Source organism: Ochotona curzoniae, unplaced genomic scaffold (genome assembly GCF_017591425.1).
Source record: "Ochotona curzoniae isolate NIBS_2020 unplaced genomic scaffold, NIBS_Ocur_1.0 scaffold_4683, whole genome shotgun sequence".
NCBI classification, from domain to species: domain Eukaryota; kingdom Metazoa; phylum Chordata; class Mammalia; order Lagomorpha; family Ochotonidae; genus Ochotona; species Ochotona curzoniae.
In genome coordinates, this window is record NW_024467121.1 from 5,196,416 (window position 1) to 5,222,902 (window position 26,487).

At 38.5% G+C, this 26,487-nt stretch overlaps 1 protein-coding gene across 2 annotated transcripts in view; it reads left to right on the plus strand.

Annotated features, from left to right (window-relative positions):
- The window catches only part of PLXDC2 (plexin domain containing 2), a 400,824-nt gene extending 383,204 nt beyond the window's left edge, over nucleotides 1-17,620 (plus strand). For both annotated transcript variants that reach the window (XM_040967893.1, XM_040967894.1), the window contains one exon: nucleotides 17,119-17,620. In XM_040967893.1, coding sequence (XP_040823827.1) covers nucleotides 17,119-17,235 — 117 coding nt within the window. In that variant the 3' untranslated portion in view covers nucleotides 17,236-17,620. The remainder of the gene's footprint in view (nucleotides 1-17,118) is intronic.
- The last annotated feature ends 8,867 nt before the right edge of the window (nucleotides 17,621-26,487 follow it).

The following is a 26,487-nucleotide window of genomic DNA, read 5'->3' on the forward strand; positions in this document are numbered from 1 at the left end:
TTCGTGTTCCACATAGTGTAATTTTTTTCCGGCAGAAATATAAAACAACGAAATAAGCCTATTATGGCATACTTTGGCTTATAAATAATACCAGGTTTAAATGTGATTGTAAGAAAAAATTATATATTGAGCTTCTGTTTCAGAGATCATATTTTTAAAAATCTAGGGAATATAAAATATAAGGAAATTTATTGCAAAGGATAATAGTAATCACGCTTTATATAATTCTATTATAGTGATAACCAAACATGCTTTTAACTTACAGGTGTGGTAAAGTTATTTTGCCATATTTCCTTGTAGTAATCACTCTATTAAAAACTTTATTAAATTTCTTAAATAATGAATAAAATTGTGTTTAATATCAAAATTAAAACAGTTTTTCTTACGTCATTTAGTAAATGAGTATGAGATAGTTATTTGTCCATGATTTTCTATATTTAGTTTAATTAATATGATAATTAAAATTATTATGGATGAGATAACTTTTGAAAAGATGAAATAACATTCACCTATATAAAAAAACTGAGCAAAGACACTAGTTTTTTATAACACTAGTTATTTTCCTTGGTGCACACTTTGAAAACATAACTCGTATTTGATTTTTCAAAAGGAGAAAAAGCTTTCTATTGTGATAGGGCAATATGTGTGTCATGATTATTTAACCTTAGTACAGCTTAAATTAAATCCTAGTGCATTTTATTAAGGACCAATTTTCTTGTAATAACACATTTCCTTTTTTTCCTTATTTATGTCTAAATGTATGTCAGTCATTTTCCCCAAGTTTTCTTTTCCCTTGGTGTTTACTTGGCAATCCAGCTTCAACAATTGGTAACTAGAACTTGAATCTTAAATATATACAAGTCAATATGGAGAAAACTTGATGCAGAGTGAAAATAGATAAATATCATTCAATTTTATCCACAAGTTACCTAAATTTATAATGGACAGTATGTGGCTGTCAGTTTTCAAATGTATCAGAGGATTTATGAAGAACAGGGTGGTATACCATAAAAACAGTGGGCTCCATTCTCACCCCAATGGAATGGAACCTGGAATGTTTCTGTGAAATTATGAGCACTAAAGAGGTGAAACTCAGATGAGGAGAGAATCATGAAAAGGAGAGATCCATGGGAAAGCCATGTGGAACTCTCCAGCAGTAACCTCTTGTTCAGCATGGAGCTGAGGACTGCCCTTGAGCTCTGTGGGGAAACTGTGCTGATTGTAGACAGTGGCCATCAGAGGGGCTCAGGGAGGTCACCGCCATCCTGGCAGGGTGGTGCTAGGGGGCTCTCATCAAGTACTATGTAGTATTCCAGAAATCCCTCTCTCAAAGACCTTGCAGGTGGTATTTAAAGGCTGAAATGAATGTAAGGGTCTTCTGTCTCTGCCTGCGGTTTCTCCCTCCTCCCTGAATTATATGTTGTCCAGAAAGATTCAAAAATTGCAAAGTACACAGCAGTTTGTGCAAGTTTAAATGATATGAAGACATCTTATTGTGTAACCCAAAAAGAAAACAAAATGTGCTCAGAGAACAAAGAAAAATCTCTCCTTTCTAGACAGTAGAATTAATAATGAGACAGTAGGCGAAAACCACCAGCTTTTACCGTTTTAGGCAGTTCATGGTGTTGGTTTAATGGGCCTGAAGGGCAGGGTAAGCAAGCTTCAGTTCTGCCTGCACTGCAGTCCACATAAAAACAAAAGACTGTATTAAAATAGTAAGTGAAGTAAAATGCCTGCGAACAGTTATTTTCCAAGGAGGCACTGCCTCAAACATCAGAAGGCAGTTTAGAGCCAGAGGCACACAGGGCTCTTTGCTATCCCCAAGAGTCCTCATTGAAAACGAATTTGTTCAATTTTACTAGGAAGAAAAATTGACAGTTAAATAGGTATGCTTTCCTCAAATGGCTAGGAGCAGCATCCGTCACATTTTCTACTTGCAAATAAGTCCTTCTGTGTTTTTCTTTCTATTCTATCTTTTCCTTCCCTTCTCCTGAGATTGACTGCTGTGAGAGCTTTGGATGTAACTTGTAAGCTCAGGGCACTCCCCATCTCTGCCGCACAGCTTCCCTCCCTCTCAGCCTCTGCCAGGGAGACTTAGTGAATTTGTTAACACTTTCATAAGGAACTTTTTCTGAAACTTAAGTTGCATCTTCTCCACTCTTGTTCTATTAGCATCTGTTCATGAGTGTCTTCATTGTATAGTCACTGCCACTGGACAACATGCGTTTTTCTCTTCTCACTTTCTCAACTCTTGTAAGCACAGACCTAGTTCAATTTGACCTCCAATGTGCTTGTAAATGAAACAACTAGTCACGTCAGGGCGTGGGCGGTTATGTTTCACTGACACACAAGGGGTGAAATAATCTTGTTTGATCGGGGTGGCCGAGAGGAATCTGCAACTTCTCGTTAATCTTTCTCCATGATTTCTCCGCTTAGGGAGATGTGTTGTTCTATCTCTCATTGGTCTCCAAGTTAAAAAAAAAATTACATGCACATGTTCATTCTTTAAAGAAATTTCTATTCAAGTCATAGGCCCGTTTCTAATCGTTCATTTCCTCCAAGGCTTGTGTGAATTTCTTATATTAACGTTGACCCTTTAACATTTTTTTGGTTTGTAAGTTGGTTTTTTTCCAGTGTGTAGACTGACTTTTTATGTTGTTGTTTGTGTTACGCCGAATTTTCTTGGTTTGATGTTGTCTCTTTTTTTAATTTTTGTGTTTGTAGTATAAATTTTTTGTGTGAGATGCAAAAAAAAAAAAAAAAAAAAAAAAAACCCACAAAAAACTCAAGGCCAATACCCAGGACCTTGCCCCCCTGTTTTCTTTTTGCACATTTTATGGTTTCAGGTCTTATACTTCAGTATTTAATCTGTTTTGAGTTGATTTTGTATGTTTGTGGCATAAGATATAGATCCAGTTTAATAGCATTGTTAATGTAAGAGGAATCTTCAAAGTAAGAGACGTGACTGGAGCCAGTCCTTCCTCTACAAGATGTGAAAATGAGCAGAACACTTCAGAGGTGAAATGTAAGGATATTTCAAAGATATCTGATTTTTAAAGATAATAAAGAGAAGATTAATATCCCTGCAAGAAAAACACGCTTTTAAAAATGTAATGGGGGCCTGGCGACATGACCTAGCGGCTAAAGTCCTCACCTTGAACACTCCGGAATCCCATATGGGCGCTGATTCTAATCCCGGCAGCCCCGCTTCCCTTCCAGCTCCCTGCCTGTGGCCTGGGAAAGCAGTCGAGCACGACCCAATGCTTTGGGACCCTGCACCCATGTGGGAGACCTGGAGGAAGTTCCTGCCAGGAACCAGGAGCTTCTTTCAGGTCTCCCACACAGGTGCAAGATCCCAAGGCTCTGGGCCATCTTCTATGGCTTTCCCAGGCCACAAGAAGGGAGCTGGATGGGAAACAGAGCAGCCAGGACACAAAATGGAGCCAATATGGCATCCGAGCATTTTCGAAGCCTCCTGGATCTTGATTTTGGGTCAGTCCAGCTCCAGCTGTTGTGGCCATTTGGGGAGTAAAGCAGCAGATCTTTCTCTGTCTCTCCTTCCCTCTGTAAATCTACATTTACAATAAAAATAAATGTGTTAAAAAATTTTAAAGGCTGAGATCCTTTATAATGACCATTCTAAATATAAAAGTAATAACATTATTGAATGAAAAAATAATGGTTGCAGGTGTTTGGCATAGTTGTTAAAATGCTAATTCATGTCGTATTAGAATTCCTTGGTTCAAATACTATCTCTGCTCCCAGTTCCGAATTCCTGCTAACACACGCAGGGTAAGGCAGCAGTTATAGCCAAGTACTTAAGTCTGCCACCCACTTGAGAGACCTGGAATGAGTTCCTGGCTCTTGGCTTGGGCGTGTTCCAGCCCAGCTCTTCCATCAATTGAATACCTCTCTCTTAATCTCTTTTCTCTCTTTCTCTCTTTCTGGCTTTCAGTCTTTTCAAGATTATTGTTTACAAATTATGGAAGTAGAGAAAAGAAAAAGCAAAATGTTTTTCAAATTAAAATTTATATTTCAATATTTCATCACTCATAATAAAGTCTGCTTAGCAGAATTTATTCCGAAGACCTTAAAATTCAATGTGCATTTGGTTTTAAAATAAAATGATTTAAGATGTTTCAGTGGGCCGGGAAGTAGCTAGAGATTATGAAATTTTAAATTCTCCTCCACTTGTTGAAGTGGGTAGAATTTTGCTTAATAGATATAATTTGTTGATACTTCTTTCCAAGGGACTGACTTTAAAATGAAATCATAAGACTTTCTTCATTGTAAGCATCATTTTATTTCACTTCTTGGGGAAAATCTAATAACAACAAGGAAGCTACAGAGTACAACATTATCTGTCTCATTCATCATTTTTATCCCCAAGGATAAGCACCATGCCCAGTAAATACTCGTCTGAAAAAAAATGTTCTCGTCTAAAGTACCGGAGTGGAGCTTCAGTAAACAGAGCCACAGCATGACAGAAAGGTTGGGGTAGAAAGAATTGTAAAGGAACATGACGCACAGTGGCTCACAATTTTTGCGTTGTATGTGTGTCATCTAAAGAGAAATGAAACTCCATTAGAAAATTTGTGTTCTCAATAATGAAACAAACCTTGTGTTGCAACACTGAGTTTATAGGGGTTGGTGTCATTTTAATCATACACTGCTAGAACTCTTTTGCTCCATTCATTCACAGGGTGTTTTAAATGTGTAAGATTAAGGCAGCAGTGTTGATGAATGAATATTAGCATTTTTTAAATGGTTTATTTATTTTTATTGGAAGGGTAGATACACAGAGAGCAGAAGAGACAGAAAGGAAGATCTTCATACTGCTTAATCACACCCCAGGCAGCCGCATTGGCCAGAGCTGCAATGATCCGAAGCCAGGAGCCAGGAGCTTCTTCTGCGTCTCTTACACAGATACAGGGTCCCAAGGCTTTGCGTCGTCCCTGACTGCTTTTCTGGGCCATAAGTAGGGAGCTGGATGGGAAGCAGGGCTGCCGGGATTAGAATCTGTGCCCATTGGGATCCCAGCGTGTGCAAGGCGAGAACTTTAGCCACTAGGCTACCGTGCCAGGCCCAAATATTAGCATTTTAAAAGTTAGCATGATGTCTCAAATGCTGCATGGAGGTTGTAGGCTCCTAGTATAGGAAAGAACAAGTGTTTGTTTACTTTGGCATTGCATATACAAGAATATAGTCAATACGAGATCAGAGATGATTTGCTGTGGCTTTAGTGCTTCTTGGTGGCAGAATAAGGAGCCAGCAGAAATGCAGAAGAGCGCAGGCCTCAAGTCTATTCCAACTTCTGTCTTACTAATTTTACTGACTCCCATACAGCCTTCATCTGTTTTAAAAGCATGATTTTAAACCGGAGTTGTTACTTTCAACCAAAAATTGGATAAATACCAAAATTTACCACGGAGGTTCCTTTTCTCCCATCCTCACTCCATTTTCTTGAGCAGTAATTGGTGGTTAACTCAGATAATAAGAACAAAAGAAAATGAATAAGTGATTCAAGTGTTCCACAAACCATATTATGATCCTCTGGAGAGCATAACATTGATTATACAATAAAAGTGGTTGTTTTTAATTGGCTCTAATTGGTATATCTCAGACATCTCACTTTTTAATTTCTTTTTCCTCATGTTTAAAATATAGCAAATTGAAGTTACTGCAGAACTGTAACTTGACTCATATAAAACCCTTACAAGGCCTATCTGGACTTCTTTGTCCCTGGGCGAATGTGTTGCAGTCTGAACAAAGCTCTTGTAAAAATGGCATGAGTCTTTATAAAGGAGGGTAGTGAACGCGGCTGGAGGCCCTGAGAGAGGAATGATTAAACACTGCTATTACTCAGTTACCACGGTGCGCTAATAGTGCATACTTACAAATGGACCTGTGATATCTCTACATTTGACCCTCAACATTACAGATCCCCCTGTGTTCCTGGTGAACTGGTAATAAGCTTTTCCCTGCTCAGTCATTATCACCTGTTTATTTTAACCTCTGAAATGATGTAACAAAGAATCATAGATACACAAAATGGCAAAAACAAGCTCCTCAGATTTAGAGAAATACACCATTGTGAATACTGATTTTTCAGTACAGACCCTTTCAAACGAAAAGGTTTGCAACTTGTCTTTTAAACTCTGAGATTTTAAATTCCATCTTAATATACAAAAGTTAAAAATGTGTCATGAGGTACTGGACACGTAGGAAGATCTACTTTTGCTCAAGTGAAGAGCATACACTCTTGTATATGTTGCCATAAAGTGTTCTATTGAGCTGTCTTCTAATTGTGTCATTAAATAGGGGTTACAGCCCACCATTTACCATTCCTAAGTAATGCGAGCTTTCATTTCCTTCCCTTAGACACACATTGGTTCCCTAGACAAATGATTTTATACGAAAGTTCTATGGAGGAATACAGCCAGACATCTGGTCGTCAGGAGCAGTATTAACTCACATTGGACTTCATTAGAACATTTACTACTACAAGAGAATTATCTGGTCTTTTAGTTCAGTGATTCTGCAACAGCGAGCTGACTTGTCTTTGCATCCAATGATAAGTTACATTTCTTTAAATTACCTGTCCAGTAGCAAATTGTTGGTCAGTCCTTACAGAAAATAATCAGTCGTGCCACTGTAGCTCAGGAAATCATGAGATTCTGCCAAAGTGGTATCAGCATATGGACTCTAGCAAATGCTAAAGAAGGTTAGAATATTCTGAGCTTGAATCCTGGGAAAATAAGTCAAAACTAGAGTATGTTGTGCAATCTGGTAGATGCTGTGAAAATCACAACTGTGTAACCAAGGTATACATACATCCCAGTTTAATCAGGCCCGCTTCAGTGTGTGTATCTTATTTGATATTAATAGTTCCTTCATCCACTCTCCAAAGTATTTTAATTTTGACCAAAAAGAAATCATGTGGTAATCTTATGTGTAATGATAGCCTCAGCTTTGTATGTATTCAGAGATGCTAAACATAAAAACTTTAAAGGCCAAACAGCTACATAAGAATGTATTAACAACAGGAATGCCAAAGATAGGACAAATGCTGAATAAGGGTGAAGTGAAGTGCTATGAAGGATTTAGGAGATCGATCTAGAGGTATCTCATAAAATGTAATATTGCTTGAAAGGATGCTGTGTTGTAAATAAACAAACAGCAAGAGGAGAAGACAGTTCAAATATAATAAGGACATACTTTAAGAAAAAAAAAAAAAAGACTATCAGGGCCAGCATTGTGACAAAGTAATTAAGCCATCTGCAGTACCAGCATCTTGTATGGGCAGCAGCTCGAGTCATGGCTGCTAGATCCAGCTCCCTGTAATGCACCTGTGCAAGCAGCAGAAGATGACTGAAATACTCGGGCCTCTGCACTCACTCGGGATATCCAGATAAAGCACTTGGGAGGCAAAGTGAAGCACCTGGTTTTGACCTGGCCCATGCCATTGCAGCCATTTGGAGAACAAGCAAAAAGATGGAAGATTCTCTCTCTCTCTCTCTCTCTCTCTCTCTCCCCCTTTTTCTCTCTCTCTCTTTCTAACACTGCCTTTCAAATGTACCTCCTCCCCCCCAAAAAAATAGTTGAATGTAGGAAGCTTTGAAGATCAGATCACAGAATCTGGCCTTCATTCTGCAGGAAGGACCACAGTTGGAAAGAGTGTAATGGAATGAGTGCACAGAGCTTGATAAAGCATAAGGATCTTAAGAAGAGAGTTAGATGATGCATTATATCTGTCGTCCATGGGTAGGAAGGATGCTGAGAGCTGGATTTGGATCTTGATAGAAGGAGCTGTGGCTATCTTCATTGCCTTGTGAAGAAAAGTTAGATCTAGCCATTTTATCTGCTGAATGTTTGCATTAGAAAGCACTTCTGTCAGTTACCTGATTCTCAGATTTGGGTATTATTATATCCATGAGTTACAGACACCAAAGAATATAAGAAATTAAGCAATTTCTGAACATCCTATAGTTAAATAGGGGTGAGGCAGAGAAGAGTAAGGATGCCTTGTTTCATTGCCTCGCATACGTAGAATAAGAATGAAAGAATCAAATAACTAAAATGCAGACTCTAAGCTGCTGGGAAATTAAATTGTCTGGTAGCAGAATTAGAAACATCAAAAGTCAGAATTAGTTGAGGGAGGAAAATGAAGGGTTGCATTTTTAATGTCTTTTCTGTCTTTTCATGTTAAATATTTACAATAATGCAGAAAAGCATAAGGCAGAATTTAATAAGCATGCAGATTTAACCTTTTTAATGATTTGCTTTATTCATACATGAATATTATATGCATGCCTATACATATAATTTTATGAAGTAGAGATAGCTGTATTAATATTATGTAGTAATGCAAGGATCATAAGATGAAGAAAGAAGCAGATACTGTTATGTAAGAGGAATAATTCAGTGAAGACAACATGTCTAAGTAGCTATATTCATTTTCAGCCATACCAACTGTGTATAAGAGTTTCAGGGGTTGGATTGTAAGCATATTTGGTCTGGGTTAATAGCACACAGCTAGGTCTCTTATTAAAAAAAAAAAAACAGCATTTCAGGAAAGAAACACGTTAAGGTAAAGCAGTGAGGTCAGAAAATACGCGATTCCAATAGTGTGAGTTGACAAGCAGACAAATAAAAGGCAACCTACGGAGAAGAGAGCGATCAGGAAAGAATAACCACCATAAACCTATAGGAAACATTAGTATTTAATATTTAGGATCAAGTTAGAGGAAAGCAAAATAAGAAGAAACAGAGCAAGATGCAAGAGAATGTACCATCCGTCCTAGAAAGGCGGCCTGGGGAGAGGGGGATGACAGGCAGCAGTGTAAGATGCTAGAAGGAAGTCACAGGAAAGCAAACAGCGGTCATTTAACAGTATGCTCTGTTGGTGACCTGAGAAAATGCAGTTTTGAGGATGAGAACAAGTACCACCAGATTAAAAGGGATGAAAAAAAAAATGGTTTTCTAATGTAAAAGCTACACATTCAGAGAGGAGAAATATGGAATAGGAGCATACAAATTAGTATCACATAAAGGAATTTTTTCCCCAATTAAAGTGTAGGTATCAGTTTAAAAAGCAAAGAAAAGGGGATTTTAAGATGCTGAAAAGTAAAGAGGAATGAAGTGAGCCCTCAGCAGAGACAAGAGTATTAAGCAAGAAAAATAAAGAACTTGCTGCCCAGGGCACCCTACCTCAGGCATGAACAGTTACAAGGGCAGTGCGGGGAGAGAACGGATAAATCTGTTTTTTAAGATTTACTTATTTGAAAGAGTCACAGAGAGAGAGAGGGAAGAACAGAGAGATGGTTCATCCACTGCTTCCTTGCTCAGAAGGCTGCAGCAGGAGACTGGGCCAGGCAGAAACCATGAATTTCAACCAGATCTCCCATGGGGGGAGCAGGGGTCCAAGCACTTGGGACCACAGCTTTTCCAGATGCATTAGCAGGTGGGTGGATGGAAAGTGAGGCAACCAGAACAGAATTCTGCACCTTTTTGGCAATGCCAGCACCACAGTTGGCAGCTTTATGCTCAGCACCAGCCACAAAGGTGGCCCCAAGGATTAGCATATTCTCAATGTTTTCATCTTCTCGGAAATTAAAAAACAAAAAAGATAGGTGGAGACATGCAAGACTGAAGGAGAGCTGCCTGGGACTGGTTGCAGGAAAGCAAATGCTGTGGCTCCAGGTCATCATTGGGATCCCACAAGAAAGGAGTGAATTGATGGCTGACTTCCCAATGAAATCAGAATGAGCCTTTGGGACTGGTTTAGCCTGAATGCAATGCTTTTCTCTGCCCTAGTTGAGATCTCAACTAGGAGAATAATGAGGGTTTGGGTTAGGATAGAGGGAATATTCAGAATTAATAGATGTGAAAACAGAATAGATGAATGTAGCCTTTATGGAATTCAGCTTGGATGAACTGAAAAGACTGACAGTGTTTCCTATGTGAGGCATTCGGAGGCAGGACAGTGCTGGGTGATGGCCAGACCCTGGAGGTGACTGGGTGGAGGAAAGACAGAAAAGAACAATTAGGATGAGAAAAAACAATTAAGGAGGAGCAAATAAGGAATATGCAAGTTATTAAAGTTGCTAGAAGTGATGAAGCAGAAGGAACTAAAGCAACTGGGCCCGGTGCGATAACACAGTGATTAAATCCTCACCTTATGAGGCTCCAGGATCTCATGTGGGCACTAGGTCATGTCCGGGCTGCTCCACTTCCCATCCAGCTCCCTGCTTGTGGCCTGGGAAAGCAGTGGAAGAAGCTCCTGGCTCCTGGCTTCGGATTAGCTCAGCTCCAGCCTTTGCCAGTGGATGGAAGATCTTTCTCTCTGTAAATCTGACTTCCCAATAAAAATAAATAATTACTAAAAAAAAAAAGTTACCCATCACCGATCACTGGTGGCTGACATGTCCTATGACCTAAAGTGGCTCCTACATGTGACAGTAGGGCTGCCTTAATTCTGCCATTGTCTTTGTATTCATTCCTCTTGTGACTCATCACAGTTATAGTCAAATATTTCCAGTAAGTCCTGAATTTTATATACCATCTTAGTTTGTTTTCTCTGTGATTTTGGCTTACACTATGAATTGGATTTCATTCAAACATTCATATGCCAATATGTGATTTCCTCCCCAAACACACTACACATGCCTTTAATTGAGCGCTGCATTTCACCCAGAGGTATACAAATAATAATCATACTGGGTGATTCAATTCCCACTGAATTAGCTAATATTCACTAATACCAGTCATCCTCAATTTGAACAACAAAGCGGCAGATAATGAACTGAAGTACAAAAGAGGGAGTATGGTGGGAACGTCAAAGCAAGAGCTTGGTCCTCAAGAATCTGGATGCCACGTCCTTCATAGGGCATAAACTGGTTGAGTGAGAGCTATGCAAGCCAATACTGACACTGTGAGTCTCCTTGTACATAACACTTTCCAGGGCAAAGCTGCTTGCTCTAGGTGCAGGTAATACAAGAGGGCATCATCTGTAGAAAATGGGGAGTTACCATAACACTGAACAAATTAAGCTTGGCTTTTATTAACATCATGCACCAAAATTTGTGAATTATGTCAGTAATAAAATATTCCTGAAAGCAATTTTGCTGATGCAAGTACTAAGGAGTGGAGTCACTTACTCTGGAGTCTGCTAACATATATGTGCATGTATGTTTATGTGTGTAGATATGTTTATGTACATGCATGGCTTCAATATTTACCATCTTGTAAACATTGTAACCCAGAGAACTCCCAGTTATGTGCTTGGCCCTGGCAGTGAACTCCACTGCGTGCAGACGTTTAGATGGTGAGTTCCTAAGCATTCAGTGACCTTCCCAATGCTTGGCGCAATGTTGTCCTCAGCCCACATGACACTTCCAGTACTGGTGGTAAAGTAGTAGATTCAAAACATAAAAACAATAGCATTGTGCTTGTCAATGTGAAGACTGCACATGGCTTTAATGCTGTTATTACAAGTGCAGATCATCCTCAGCCTAGTGGAGGTCACTCAACGCAGTAGTCCCTAGCGTGCCTTGCTCCCCTTTTATTCAAAAGCGCACTTGTTTACCGTGTCCTGTTTCCTATTTTGTTTGTAATTTTGTTTTGTTTTGGTTTTGTTTAGTTTTACTCGTGATTTCATCTATGAAGTTCAAAGCAAGAAAATGTTTATTGTCTACATTTCTCTATTGGTCATTGTTTTCCTTCCACAATTCTCAGTGATAATAATGTCATCTGATGGAATAGGAAGGTGTTACATAAAGGACCCACTCAAGTATCTTCTGTTCCCAACTGCTATGGTTAGTTCACAGTTGAACAGGATATGCGCTTCACTCCAAGGATTGATAAAAACAGAAGATTTACATTTATGTATACATACACATATACACCTGAAGATGCTTCAGAAACTTCATGGAAAATAGAATGAAGGTTGTCTTAGCACAAAATATTTTTAAATTCATGTGGCATATCCTATAATTTTCATGACCTTTTTGAACATTCCTTGTACCTGTGGATTGTATCTTTACCTTTTAACTTTATTATTTATAAATTTTTGTCTCCTTATATGGGTCTAATGCATACACACTACATTTTATGCAAACACATAAACAACTATAATCTATGTTAAAATGTGACAAGAGATGTTAATAAAAACACCAGGAAACATCTGAACTAACAGAGATGGGGATTACCAAGTTTCCTTGGAAATAATGTGAAATGCATGGTGCTTGTGTAAGAGGAAGAAGTGGCCAAACTTCAGAGTGGGATGTGGTAGGGCAGAGAGGAGGACAGGTGGGTAGTACTTGGCTCTTAGCGCTTGTTGTGCATGACTTACCTGAGTAACTTCTAGGAATAGAATTTGCCTGGGCTCTGCCAGGAGATCCTGACTCAGTTGGTCGGTGTGGGCCTCAGCAGCAGTGTTATGTTTCTTTTTTTTTTTTTCCATCTCTCCAACTTGTTTTATTTTCAGTCTTCTTTGAATACCAATACACAGTAATTAAGAACAATGTACATTAAATGTTTGAAATGTTTGATTCAAAGGCACTTCCTCCCTTTTGAGAAAGTTCAAACTTAGCAGCCACTGGAGAATCATTTTGTGCTTTTAACACTTTAGCATTTAGAAAACTGCATGAGGGACCGGCATTGTGGTGCAGTGGATTCAGCTGCCATTTGGAATGCTGCATCACATGTTGCAGTTCCCAGGATCAAACCCTGCCTCTGGTTTCCATTCAGCTTCCTAGTAATAAGTGTACAACTTCAGAAGCAACAGACAATGACTCAAATACTTGGGTCCCTGATGTTCTAGGGAGGGGACCCAGATGGATCTCCTGCATCCTGGCTTTTGCCTGATCCAGTGCTGCTTACTTTGTGTGTTTGCAAGCTCACTTTCCCACTGTATCTTTCTTGATTGCTTTGCTTTTCAAATAAATGAAAAAGAAAGAAAAACTTTCTAAAAGCTTGTGGAAAGTAAAATTTTGAGATGTTTATTTTTTGTTATTCTCATTAAAAAACTTTTCTGTATATGCTTGGGGACAATTTTTATCTTTTGTATGTACTGGCTGCTGGTACCGTCCTTCAGGATCATTCACAGGCTGGTTCTAGAAGGAGGGCTATTTGCTCTCTATGGCAAATAGTCCTTGTGAATTGGAGAACAGGTAAAGGCAAGACAATGAGGGGACTTCCAGACTTCCACAAAACAGAGTCGAAACTGTAGAAACAAAAGATGTAAAAGAACAGCCAGTTTTTGCTCCCTACCAGAGCTGCTACTTGAAATTCTCGGTTGTCGAAGAATGAACGAGACAAACCAGTATGGGCTCCTATTTTTAAGGAAAAAGTGATCTGTAATTCATGAAGCACAGGAGTTGTTTATTTTAATTAGATTGCAAGTTTTCCTGGCCCAGGCCCAATGCCACTGTGTTTTCCTATAGATAGAAATGCCAAGTAAAAGAGCACTCAAATACATCTGAATTTCAAATAGCAAATAAGTCGTTTTAAGCATAAGTGTCTCATGAAATATAGTTTTAAAAAATGACTCATTTATCTGAAATTCAAAACTAACTGGTGGCTTCTATATTTATTTGCTAAAGCTGGCAACCAAGCCATATAACTGTTAAGACTGAAGAAAATATTGAACACAACATAAGGATAATAAAGCAGAACTAGTATTTTGGAGTTTAAAAGACAAACCTATGTTCCAGAGTTTTGGAGAGAGAGATCACACACACACACACACACACACACACACACACACACACACACACACACACAGATGCACCTTTCTTTGGGACATTCAGACTTCATCAAAGCAAATATCAGGAGGTCAGCTCGGCTTTGAGGACAGGCACTCAGTTCCCACGGAGGCTTGTGGGAGGTATAGGGCAGGTCAAAGTTTAGTGTTTTGTCATGGTTGATGGCAGGTCTGCCATTTAGCATGCTGATGTATCAGAATGAACGTGTATAAGTCAAGCCAGAAGTTTGAAATCTTTGAGCACATACTGCACTGGAAGGTGACCACAGCCTCTACCCACCTCTATCCATTTCACTGAGGAAAGCAACACAGAATACCAGAAATTACAAAGCAGCTGCATGTCAAGGGTCTTTCTACCCAACAGGTACCCCGTTTCAGGGCCCTGAATTTAAAAAGTAGCCCTCTTCTTTCTTGTGTATGCTTCTCACTTCCCTTCAAGGACTCCTTTTACCCCAGCAAACATTGTCTGTTTTGCTCTCTGAACTAGAAAACAGGACTCCTGCTGCAGTTTTGTGTACACTGCTAGCTGAGTCTACCCTACAGGTTTGTTTGTGAATATCTCAGCTAATTATCTTGCCACGGACCATTGAGACAGATCTAGATGACGGATCAATTAATACTTCTGAAGGCATAATTAGGAAGAATCCCTACTTGTGCAGCCTACCCCAGTGCTGACATGGTGCTGTGAACATTTTCTTCTGAATGTGATTAATCACATAAATAATTCTCAGAAGCGAAATTAGAGATCACCCACGCATTCCACCCAGAAATGTTTTAAGGCATTACATCCTGAATTGCTGTAATGAATTAGCAGCACAATCTGGTTTGAATTCTTCAATTTTCAACATATATCCTGCTCGGTGAGCCAGTGGCCCAGTGGCAACTACAGGCTTCCTTGATCATTTGAGTCAACTCATCTAATAAAAACACAGATTTGGGAATTTGTGAGCACTGCGGAAGAACATTATATACCGTCTCGAAAACACTAGACTGCTCCGTTCACTTGTTAGTCCACAGGCAGATTTCCATACTCTCCGGTTCTTCGCTGTCCACTGGGCGGATGGCTTGTATGAAAGCACGCGCAGTAGGGAGTATTCCATAAGAAATGACCAATCAGTCATTCTGTTAAAGCCAGACTTAGAATTGTGCAGTTACTTTCCCCAAGAAAAATGTATGGACAATTGCGCACAAGCTCAGAAAGCAATTTCATCTCGGAATGCTTTATATAGATTTTCCTTCAATTGGCGGTTCTGAGAGTGGAAGGAAGCAGAAGGGAAAATGGTCAGAATAGCTAAAATATAAAGTTTTTTTTTTAAATATGACCTTCTCCTCAATTTTAAAATCAGTTATCTCCAGCAGGCAAGTATGATGACCCTAGAATTTCAGAAGACAAATTTAATGTCATTTTACAGATGAGAAAATAAAAATCCAGATAAACCAAGTGTTTCATGCATGATCACATAATTGTTTTCTGACACAGAATGACACTGTCTGTTTCCTTGTGAGAATATTTTACAAAGAAAGCAGAATTTTGGAGAATTATCGTTTTGCACGTGGCCTTTTGGGGGGCTAAAATTGAGGTATCAAAGCATAATCAAGGAATGTGAGATAATATCAAGTGTGTGTTACTGTTGCCAGATTTCATTATGAAAAGCAAACGTTATCATGAAAATGGTCCTTTCCTTTAGTGTAGCAACAACAAGGAAACACGATAGGAGAAAAGGCAATCTTATTTTTTTTTAAATCATTTAAAAATGAAAAATTATCTTTTCAAATATGTAACTAGTTCAGATAATTTTGGGTTGTGCTAACAGAACGTGGTTCACTGCCCAACACGTCCACATTTTAAGACCTCTGTGTGAGCTGGTACAGGACATGACAAACCCTGTCGTAATCCTGCGATCTTTTCACCTAATAATTCTGACTTAGGAACAGAGAATGAAAGTCGTTGGTCATGTTGCTGTGAAATCACTGGAGTCTGAGTGGAAGTTACAGAGAATGAGCCCTGTGGCACATGGGCCTGCTGTTGCAGACGGGAGACACCCTCAGCTTCAGCGCCCAGCTCTCTATCGAGGTGCCTGCCATATTCCCACCATCCTCAAGGTTCAACCCTACCACAGGCACCTTGTTTCCATGTCGTTTTTGCTGTGTGGTCCCATCCTTAGTTTGAACTTGCTCTTTTGGAAGATAAGGATCATTCCATTTCACTGACCTCTTGGGACTTAAAGAGCTAATAAACATACAGTTTTCTGACCACACAGTGGTGTTCAGGCAGCCCATATTATTAGCAGGCAGAGTGTCATTATTTGATGGATGTTTTTCCCAAAATGTAGAACTACTGTGTCCTGATGCAAAGCATTTCTCCCCTAGCCATTGTTCACTGACATTGACACGTCATTGGCAATCCCAGAAAATACCAAATGTGTGCAGGTTTTTAACCTTTATTTTGTGTTAAAATTCTTCGAATAGATAGACACTTCCTTCAGTATTTATTGTTTACCCCACAAACTGCAGACAATTTGATATATGGAATAATAGTTCCTAGTGTCACTGTGACTGTGAAATACATTTTAGTGTCTTCTGCTGCTGTAACTTAATTATTCAGCCCAACACATCTTTTGGTAAATCACAGGAGCTTTATTTGATGGACAGAGCACTGGGGAGAAATGTTCTCCTTTTGTAAGTACAAATACCCCGTGAGTGCAGGTGTCTCCTGTGCCGTTTTCGTTGGTTTGAGATTGTCCACACCTGCTATGATGGGTTCTATTTTCATAGTATGACAGTTTTAACTTTCATACACAAAAAGTCCTAAATGAATATGCTTCTCTTAAGTAATCACTTAGCATAGGAAGTGGTATTCCTCAGAGCTTATAGCCAGCAAGTCTAGAACCTAACTGGAAGCACACTTTCTAAGCACTGCAGAATTTTATGGCCTCGCTTTCTGGGTGAAATAATAAACAAAATGAAGTGATATCAGGGTTGACTTCTAAAGGAGGAAAAATGTGAGTGACTATGGTCATTTATTAAGAAGACTTTCTTATGACTCTTCATTTCTGCCTAGATATATTTAAGCACTTTTTCAGACATAAATATGCATTTGTCTTTGAGAAACTCTTAATCTTCTGGGATCAGGTATAGCAAATACCAACCACGTGCTGGGCACTTAGTGGGCACAGAATGTACAAGTGCTGCAAGGGCTTGTAGAGAGGAACACTTAATTCTAACACTTCATAAAAGATCATTTAATGTAAAATTCTCTGTAATTGAGAAGTCAGTCTCAACTAATTATCAAATACAAGTCCTCAGAGATAGGCTATCCCCCTTATGTTTATTCTCTGTATTTTCTCTTCTAGAGACGCCCGAGCAGATGGCCCGCGATGAAATTTCGAAGAGGTTCTGGACATCCTGCCTATGCTGAAGTTGAACCAGTTGGGGAGAAAGAAGGTTTCATTGTATCAGAGCAATGCTAAAACTTGTAGGACACAACAGCACCAGTACTGGCTTACAGGTGTTAAGACTAAAGTGTTACCAATACCTTTAAAGTGCACACACACACACACACACACACACACACACACACACACACCCTGAGCCCTGAGCTGCTGTAGCCCAAAGGGAGACGAGATTTCTAGACAAGCCCAGCCCAGGAAGGGTACAAGAGAAACTCAAAATTTACACAAGGTACCATTTACACCAAACACAGGGTTCCCTAATGGGACAGCATCTGTAGCTCCCAAGGGACAGCTCCTGTGGATTTATCAGAAGTATGACAAGATTACAATGCTTTTGCTTAGGTGCAGGGTTGCAAAGAGATCGAGGAAAAATAACAATAATAAAGCTTTGGTTCACAAGGGATCTACACCTCTGATTCAAATGTTTTTCTCTTATGTCTCAAAGATAACTATGTTCCAAGCCTGAATCCTTTCACTCAGACAAGCAATGATGAATGTTTCAAGATTTTGCTAAGGAAAATAGCTCTGCAAGGAGCAACACAGACACAAAATAAGGGATTTTTTATATTTTCCAAACAGGTGTGTGGCAAGGGGATTTTCTTTTCCTGCTCTGGACCCATTGGTCCTAACAATTGTTGCTTTACAAGATGACTTTTTGATCTGTACAGGAGGTTCAAACTATGCCTGCCTTTTCCTCAGTCATGAAAGCTCTGACTGCGAGCTGTGACAACATTTCCCAACTTTTAGCTAAGCACAGGGAAAGTAGCAAATGAGACTTTCCATTCTCCTGGCTCAGAGTGAGACATCGGATTTGGTCTAAGAGGATTGACTCCCATCTCCCAATTAGGAAGTCCCAGGAAATCACTGTTGCTCTTGGCTGAAGAAAGCAAAAGGAAACAATAAGAAGAATGTCTTAATCATTTTTGGAATGAAAATATTAAGAGGTTTCCAGCATATGGGTTCTTCTGTTTTGCCATTTCAGTAATTTCCTTGTTGATTCCCGTTCAAGTCAGCATTTCCCTGGCAAAGGAACAAATGAAAGAACCCTGCTGAATCATTCAGTAATTTTCTTTAAAGCACACATAGTAATTACATAAATATATATATTATATATATAAATATATTTTTGTTTATAACTAACACAAGGCAGGCTCTTGTGACTCTAAGAGTGCATTTTGTCATCAAGACAAAGCAAATGCAAGATGTATCACTGCATTACTTCCATAGAGTTGTAAAATAGTCCTTATTATCAGAATATTTTTGTCACTTAGCATAAGTGGTTCACAGTTGCAGCATCCATCCATTTTCTGCCTATTTGTTCCACGCTTTGATTCATATCACTCACCTTCTTCTCTTACTAAATAAAGCTGATGCAAGAAGTTCCTCCCTTGGGGTTATCATGTGTCCTCTCATCACAACCCATACTTTGAAAATCCCTTGCAAATGGAGAAGGCAAGGCCAATAAATGCTTGAGGATAAAAGGGGTCAGTGCGGATACTGAACTCCCAAAGTTGAATTCGGGTACTGTATGTTTAATTTCATCCACACTTTCACTCATGACACTCTCATACTGTGTGCTGGCAACTGTTGGTTCTTATAAAGTGTGATGCCCAACATTTGCAGATACAGCTTCCCAGGAGCAGACATGTCTCAAGAAGCACTTTACAGACAGCTTAGCATCTCTGTGCAGGGGCTGAGCTGGATGATTTCAGCCGACTAAGTTTCATTTTTTGCCATCACATTACTATGATATAAGCAAGTGCCCTTTTCAGTTGCACACATTTTGTTTTATTTTTGAATTCCTGATGAGGCATTCAAACTTTCTCCAATTTCCAGAGTTAAAAATGAAAAACAAGATTATAGAAGGATGTGATGACAATCTTTATGCTATGGCTGTGCTCAATTTACATTAAATACCCCAACTTACCCGTGGAGTAGGTTTGTTCAGACAGCAATAACCAAATGACTTGCCAGTGTAACTGGTACAGTGGTATTCTGCGGATATGTAAGGAACACACGGATGACTTCCGTTTTTGGATAATACAATGCTTGTCTCACTAGCTTTTTGTGGCAGGTGTGGCTTTTAGTAGCAATTGATTGGTATCTATCTATATGTGTCTTGCATCTGTATTCAACTCCTCATACCATTCTTTTAAGTGGTCATGGTACCCTTAAACCTGTCAGCATCCATCTGCCATTTTAGATGAAAAACAATTGGTAGTTCTATCTTAAAAACAGAACAAAACAAAGAAAAAAGAATAGCTGTGAAACGGAATTGTTCGGTGAGCCAAAGTACCAAGTAAGAGGGGAAACCTTTTCAAAGTAAAGACAGCTAAAGATTTGGCAGAATTCATAACAGAACTAAGAGTTAAAAGTGGGAATAAATTTCTGTTGCATAGAATTTTGTTTGTAGTTAGGAAATGTTCTGAGTCCCTGTCTTGTATAGAGGCATTTATTTTATTCTGTACCTCTCTTTCTGGTTCTCATTTGCTACAAAGGAAGAACAGACAGAATCAAAGTTTCTGAAAGTTCAAAATAGAAAACAGTGCTTTGGATACTGCACAACTATATGTAAAGATGCATGTGTATTGTATTCAATATATCATGAACAAGAGTGAAGAGAATAACAGTGAAAATTAAGAAAACGGGACATAGGCAGATGTTGAGAAAATCAGATAATGGTGCTATAGAGGGATTTAATTAGTTATTTCATCTTAATTATTTTGAAAAATAGTAGCGATTGAAAGTGTGAAAGTCAAGGAAAATCCATTCCATCAACCCAGATGTTATTGACTGCTGTATTGGTTTGTTGATGAAGGGTTGTTCAGACTTTTTAATGTGCTAAAACATAGAAGACAGTTGATGAAGTATAATTGAAACCCCAATTATTTAGTTTGAGATACTTAGCACACCTGCAAATCTCAGATTTGTAGCTTCTGTAGCTGAAAGTTGGCAATTGAAATTTAAGATTACATAAAATTTAAAAAAATTGTGTTTCAAGTACTCCACAACCAACAGGGCTTGTGGCTTCCAATTTGGACAATACAGAGCACTTCAATCAACACACAAAAATTCTATTAAATGGTTATATAGAGGTATCTCCTTTGAATTCCTTCTCACTGAAGAAAAAGGATGATGCAGGAAAAAAAATTTGATAGCCCTTGCCCAAATCCAAGCTTTTTTTTTTTTTTTTGATCTCAGCACCCACAGAATAATACAAAGAATATCACCTGGCATGGCTTTGAAACTCCGCTATGTCACTTTGAGGAAATTACTTCAGTTTTCATTAGTCTCAATGTACAATTCAGGGGAATGTGAATTTTTTTTCTTCCTTTCAAGATCATTACAAAGATGGGTAAATATACAAATGTGTAGAATATCAAAAGCTTATGTCAGTGTAACCCGTGAAAGGCACATCTACTGGTCCTGGAAAGGCACAAACTTGCATTCAAAGGAGTCCATCAACAAAGTTCACTCAGAGATAGTTCAGTGCATTTCATGAGAGATTGTCAGAGGAGAATGTATGCAAAGTTCACAACAAATGTATGCCTTCCAGTCTTAAATTTTCTGCTAATCTTTGTCTACATAAAGTCTGTTTCAACTCTTTCTCTTCTCCCACCCAATTTTACTAACTCAGTTCATGGTTGCATATATAGTCCCCATTGCACACAGTTCTCTGACGTCCTGTGTATCCCATTTTACAGCAAAATGAGACCCATGACCTGACCCAGACTTTTCTTTAAAAGTGCATATCTCAAATAAGTTCACATTTATTTTATTCCTGGAACACAAATATAAGGGGCTGTGATATTAAAATATAAAAATATGTAGCACTTAATTTTAAATGTAAAATTTTTCAAGTGCTGACTATGAAAGCGATAAGATTACTTTAAATTATTCTAATGATTTAATCAACTTTTAGAAAAATTTCTGACGTTATTTATTCATGAAAGAACATTAATTTGGCAATATTCCTAATGTCTGTTGCCCATTTAAGGAAAATGCTAGACTCTTTAGTTGGAGATAATTCCATGCTATGATTTTTTTAAAGATAATATGTGAGACTAAAACGTAGGTCCTATGGTTATCATTGCTTCCTCTTGTGAATTGTTGCTTAACTTGGTATTTCTTCAGGCAGTTTCCACGTGTTTTATTATAGTATGCTTTCTATATTTTTTAAAAAAGGAAAAACTTCTTTTGCTTTTCCTTTCTCACTTCTACTCCTTTTAGCATCAGCATCATAATGTCTGAATCTTGGATGGTGAATGCAACCACTTCATTTTAAAGATAAACTCAGTCCCAAAGAGGTGTCATTTTCCCAGTGTCAGATCTGAGTCCTGAAGTTAACACTCCTGATTGGTCCTTATCGTTCAGTACTTGGTGCCCGCATCCATTTGTGAACAATTCAGGCCAAGCAAGCAGTTTTGAAAGGCATAGTTCATCTTGAAACTTCTATCGTGTGCTGTATCCAGTAATAGGCAACAGTGAACCTGTCTTCTCCTATTGTGTTGTCTTCAGAATGATGTTAATTTTATATCGTCCATTGATTCCAACTTCTAGCTTTTAGAGCGTCTTTCATTTCTCCCTCCTACTCCCATGTGTTGTTGCCACCTGAGTTATCAATAATGTTGATCCCCACAATTAAAATTGTCTCTGTCTTCATTTCTTCCCAAATGTAACTTGAAAACCAGTACTCTTCATAGTGAGTTTTCTTGCCACGTGTGTAATCACAATGTTTATTTGCTCTTTAAACTGCTTCAATATTTTTGCCCTAAGATTTTTTTTGAGCATATATTGAGAGATCTGTGGCATTAGCTATTATAGATGCATAGAATCTTGTGTTTGCATAACACTTTTCACTTTGCAGAGCACTTTGATCCATTTCTTTATTCATTCATGCAACTGCCTCATTCCTTTAAATCTTGATTGAGCATCCATTGGAATTGAGGTGTGCTGCTGGATGTTGTGCTATATTATGACAGTTACAAATAGTGACAACTCAGGCCTGTCAACTGACAAATAATGCAATGTAGTAGCCAGACATACCTGTTCAAGTCGATAGGATCAGTGTTACTCTATCAATGTCTAATTCTAGTTTCCTACTTAGGAAACGATCAAATATTTATCTGAAGAAGCTTTCTGAAGCACGATTCATCATTACACATCTGCACTGTTCTGCTCATTTTATTTATGAGAAGAAAAGTTACTCAGAGTTGTTCCTGTCCAGGAAGTTTTCGAGTCACTTGAGTTCTTATTCAACACCTGCAGTGGTTGAAAGTCACTATCTTCACCTACATATCTGTTGGGACCTTTTGAATCGCCAATACCAATACTAGACTATTTAGAAGCACCAGTTTTTCAAGGAAAAATTTGCACTTAGATGTGAATGGTTTGTGATGCCATTTTGTCAGACCTCAAGCTTTCTCAGTTTTGGCACTATTGATATTTTGAACCCATTAAGTCTTTTTTGGTAGAGGATATGGGAGAAGGCATATGGTTCTCTGTATTGCAGGTTATTTGATAGCTTCTGTTGATTGGATAGTGGTACACAATACTCCTCCCTTTGTAACAGGTAGATAGACCTTGCCCTGTCCCGTAGGGCGGGCAGTGGGGAAAATTTGCCCAAATGGCTCTTGGTTAAAACCTCTGTACTGTCTAGCAAGCAGAATATATCCAAAGTAGGAAGGATTTTTTTCTTTTTGTCTCTCCATTTAATCTTATCACATGTAGGTCCTCATTTCTAATAAAACTTAAAGCCAGAAACTCTAAGAAGGAACTGCAAAAGTCATGCACAGCCCAGTTTCAACCCAACCTCATTCTTATCTATTTTTCCATCTCTCAGTTTTACAGATCTATTGAGAGAAGACGAGAAGCTTGATTCTCTCTGGAAATGGGTATTGGTTTTTCTGTGGCTAGCACTAAGGCTCTTCAATAATGGCGCATGGCTGCAGGTGCCATTACAGTGCTCTTTGCAATCAAATGGGGACTTGATCCTGAAGTCATATAGCATCTGCATCTCAGAGACTTTATTTGGGGGGGCTTTGGTCATTTTGCACCTTCATAAATCCTGTTCCTTAGTTTTTTGTCTCAAATGTGCATAATAAATGAAATTTGGTATCTCTAATTTTAAATAGGTTTCAATGAACTTCTGATTTCTATTTTTAATTCCTGAAGACTTTCTTTTTGCATCATTAGAATATTCTCTTATACAGTTAGTTTGGACATATAGCAGTTGTTTTAATACTGACTTTTGTTTTTGTTTCCCCATGGGGTGAGAATGGGGGAATTTTTTACTGTCCCAATTAATTAAAATTGGAAAATTCAATGTTAGGTGTTTAACTATGTCAAGCCAAAATTTGTGCTCATATGATGTGCCTGCCATCAACCTTCATTAAGTTAGTGATTGCCTGGGGATAATAATGAATCCAGTGAACATGTGCTTAGGACTGTCTTGTACCAATTAGAAAATTTGATGACATTATGTAAAGATCTACATGTATTCTGTCCAAAGTAACAGCAAACTTCCAATTGGAATTTCAGGACTCCCTTTACTGTTGTGCTACAGGGCCCATGCAGACTTTGAAAACACTCATTATTATTAATTGAAAATTGATTAATGAGAATATACAAATGAAAGCCTTAATTACAAAATCCATAGCTATAAAATGTTGACAAGCACACTCAGAGAGATCTCTAAAATGACAGTCATGGAATTCAGAAAACTCCAACCTAGAATATTATTTTCTGCTCTTCCACATATTAAATCAATTGATCTTATTTCTTACTGTTTCGATTTAGTTGATATCCTAACTTCAACTTCATTGTAATACTTCAGTCTAATTATTTCTAGGCATACTTTTTGAACCATCCACTGCCCACTGATCCAACAATGATTATTGTAAAGAAGCAAGATAATAATTATTAAAGAAAAAATCCTATAATTACTTGAGTCAGTTTTCCATAACAAGTTAATGACTTCTCAATAATACATTTATTATAAATGACCAAATTATGCCTAAAGGAAAAAATTGCTGAAAATTTGTTATTGTTAAGTTAATTTCTAACTTACTATGAACCCTGAAAAATTGTTCACTACTTTAAATCCAGGATAAAAGACTGGAAAAAAACTAAATGCAAATCATAAACTGGTACTCATCTTTTTCTAAGATTTATTAACCTTAGAAAATTACTTTTTAAAGATCTCTTAATGGAATAAAATTTTAAAATTTTTGACTTGGCAGAGTGTGATATTCATTTTGACTCTGATTAAAAATCTCAATGACTTCTATCTCTCCCACTGGAGTTTTGATTTTTAACAGCAGTCTTCCCTTTGCCAATAATTCCCTTTTCCCCAACACATGTTCTTGACTAAATTAAAGAACCCATACGAATTATGCAGTTGTAAACCTTTTGTACTTGAAACTAATTTTAGACATTTGACATCTGCAGAGAGGTAAAAACAGGAGTGGTTATAGATGATTCCAAGGAGAAAAAAAAAGTCTAAATATTCTGTCAGGGTGAGTTTTCAACTTCTTCAGACCCATGTGCATGTAAATATTCCATGAAATCAACTTACATTTAGGCCAGTCAGCCATTCAAATGCTGGAGTAGATATTGCACCAGCAATGCTAAGCGTGAGATGAGCCGAGGGTATCCAATGCGCCCAGTGAATCCCAATCTCAGCCATCACCTACCTGTACCTCTTTCATAGCACAGCTTGAAAGGAATTGGGTGACTATGGTCAGCGAATTATCGAGAAGGCCTTTGTTCCTCCTTCCTTCTAAGCTAAAAGACACAGCCACTTTCTTTGGTTCCTGTCTGTCAGAGACCCTGAGCTAGTCAACCACACATAAGAAATAAAATAAATATAACTTTGCTGAAGAGGGATAAGCAAAGGCACTGCCGTCTGTGAGCAAGCTCTCTGGTGATGTTTAACCATCTCTGGACCCAACATGCAGTGCTGCTATCTAGACAACAAGGTGGCATCTAAGCAGCCTGCTCAAAAATGCTTTGAAGAACACCCTACTCAGATTGTCATTCTTATAGCAGGGAAATAAGGTCCAATTCAGTGTGCTCTACCAGTCTATTCAGATAATAATGCTGGGTGAAATCGCAGCTCCTGCCAAGACACATGAACATCAAGTAAGCATGTTGAGATACAGGAATTGGTAGAAATGGGAACCCAATGCCAGTCCTAACTGCGAACGAAGGGAAAAGTCTTTTCTGGGTTTGTTCAAAACACATTTCTCATTTGCCTGAATTGAGGCATTTGGACAATGCCTGGGAAGTACATTATATTCAGGAGGGGGAAAAAAAAGAGACTGTTTTGTTTTTGTTTTTGTTTTTTTGCCTGCCAGCTGGGATCATGAGAACTTCAAATGGCAGGAATTTGCCACTATTTCTGCTTGTAGACATTGGACATGTTGAAGTGTGAAAAGAGAAGCTGGGTGCTTGAGGGCAGGCATGGGGGCTGAGCACTCTCATGTTTGATGCCGGAGGCACCAACACACAGAATATTTCTGATGCATTTCAAAGTGAGTATAATTGTACCCTTTGTTGGAATCACAAAGCTCTCTGTGGTGCAGCTAACAGAGACACTGAAGAAAATCTGACCCTAGAAATCCAGAAAACTTAAAACAAAAGGCAAGATTGTGTGAGTGAATGGAGTGCCCTGCTGGTTCCTTTCCCACTGTTTAAGAAAGCCCTGCCTGGCAAACCAGGGCTGTGTCTTTCAGGTAAAGCTTAATTTTACAGAGGTTTTCAAAAACTTCCTTAAGCCTGGGCTTGGCAAACTGAGCGTTTTGACTTTATTCCAGTCTTCTGGGCATCATTCTTAATCCTTCTTTCATGTCAGAGATATCCCAAGGCTACCTTCTGTCATACAAAAATAACATTCAGGCTTCACCAGGACCTTATCTTGCACGTACCTGGGCCTGCAAATGTTGAAACAGTTGTATCTGAATGTGCATTAATGGCCTCCCTTGGAACTCAACACTCGAATTCAGTCCTTCAGACCCTGCCTCAGCAAGCTTCGCGGGGGTTTTCACTGGACGTATAATGAAGTGCGAGTGTATTTGCTTCACCCTGCTCATTGGCCATTTGTCTTTTATCTGGGCATCATTGTGCTTGCAATAATTCATTACTGTTCTCCCCACACAGTTTCTTAAGCTTTGTTCTATGATTCTTCTGGTTCTGCTCACAATGTGTGGGAAAACTTGGGAAGGGTTTTTTTTTTTTTTTTCCTCCTAATGATTTCATAAGAAAGCCAAC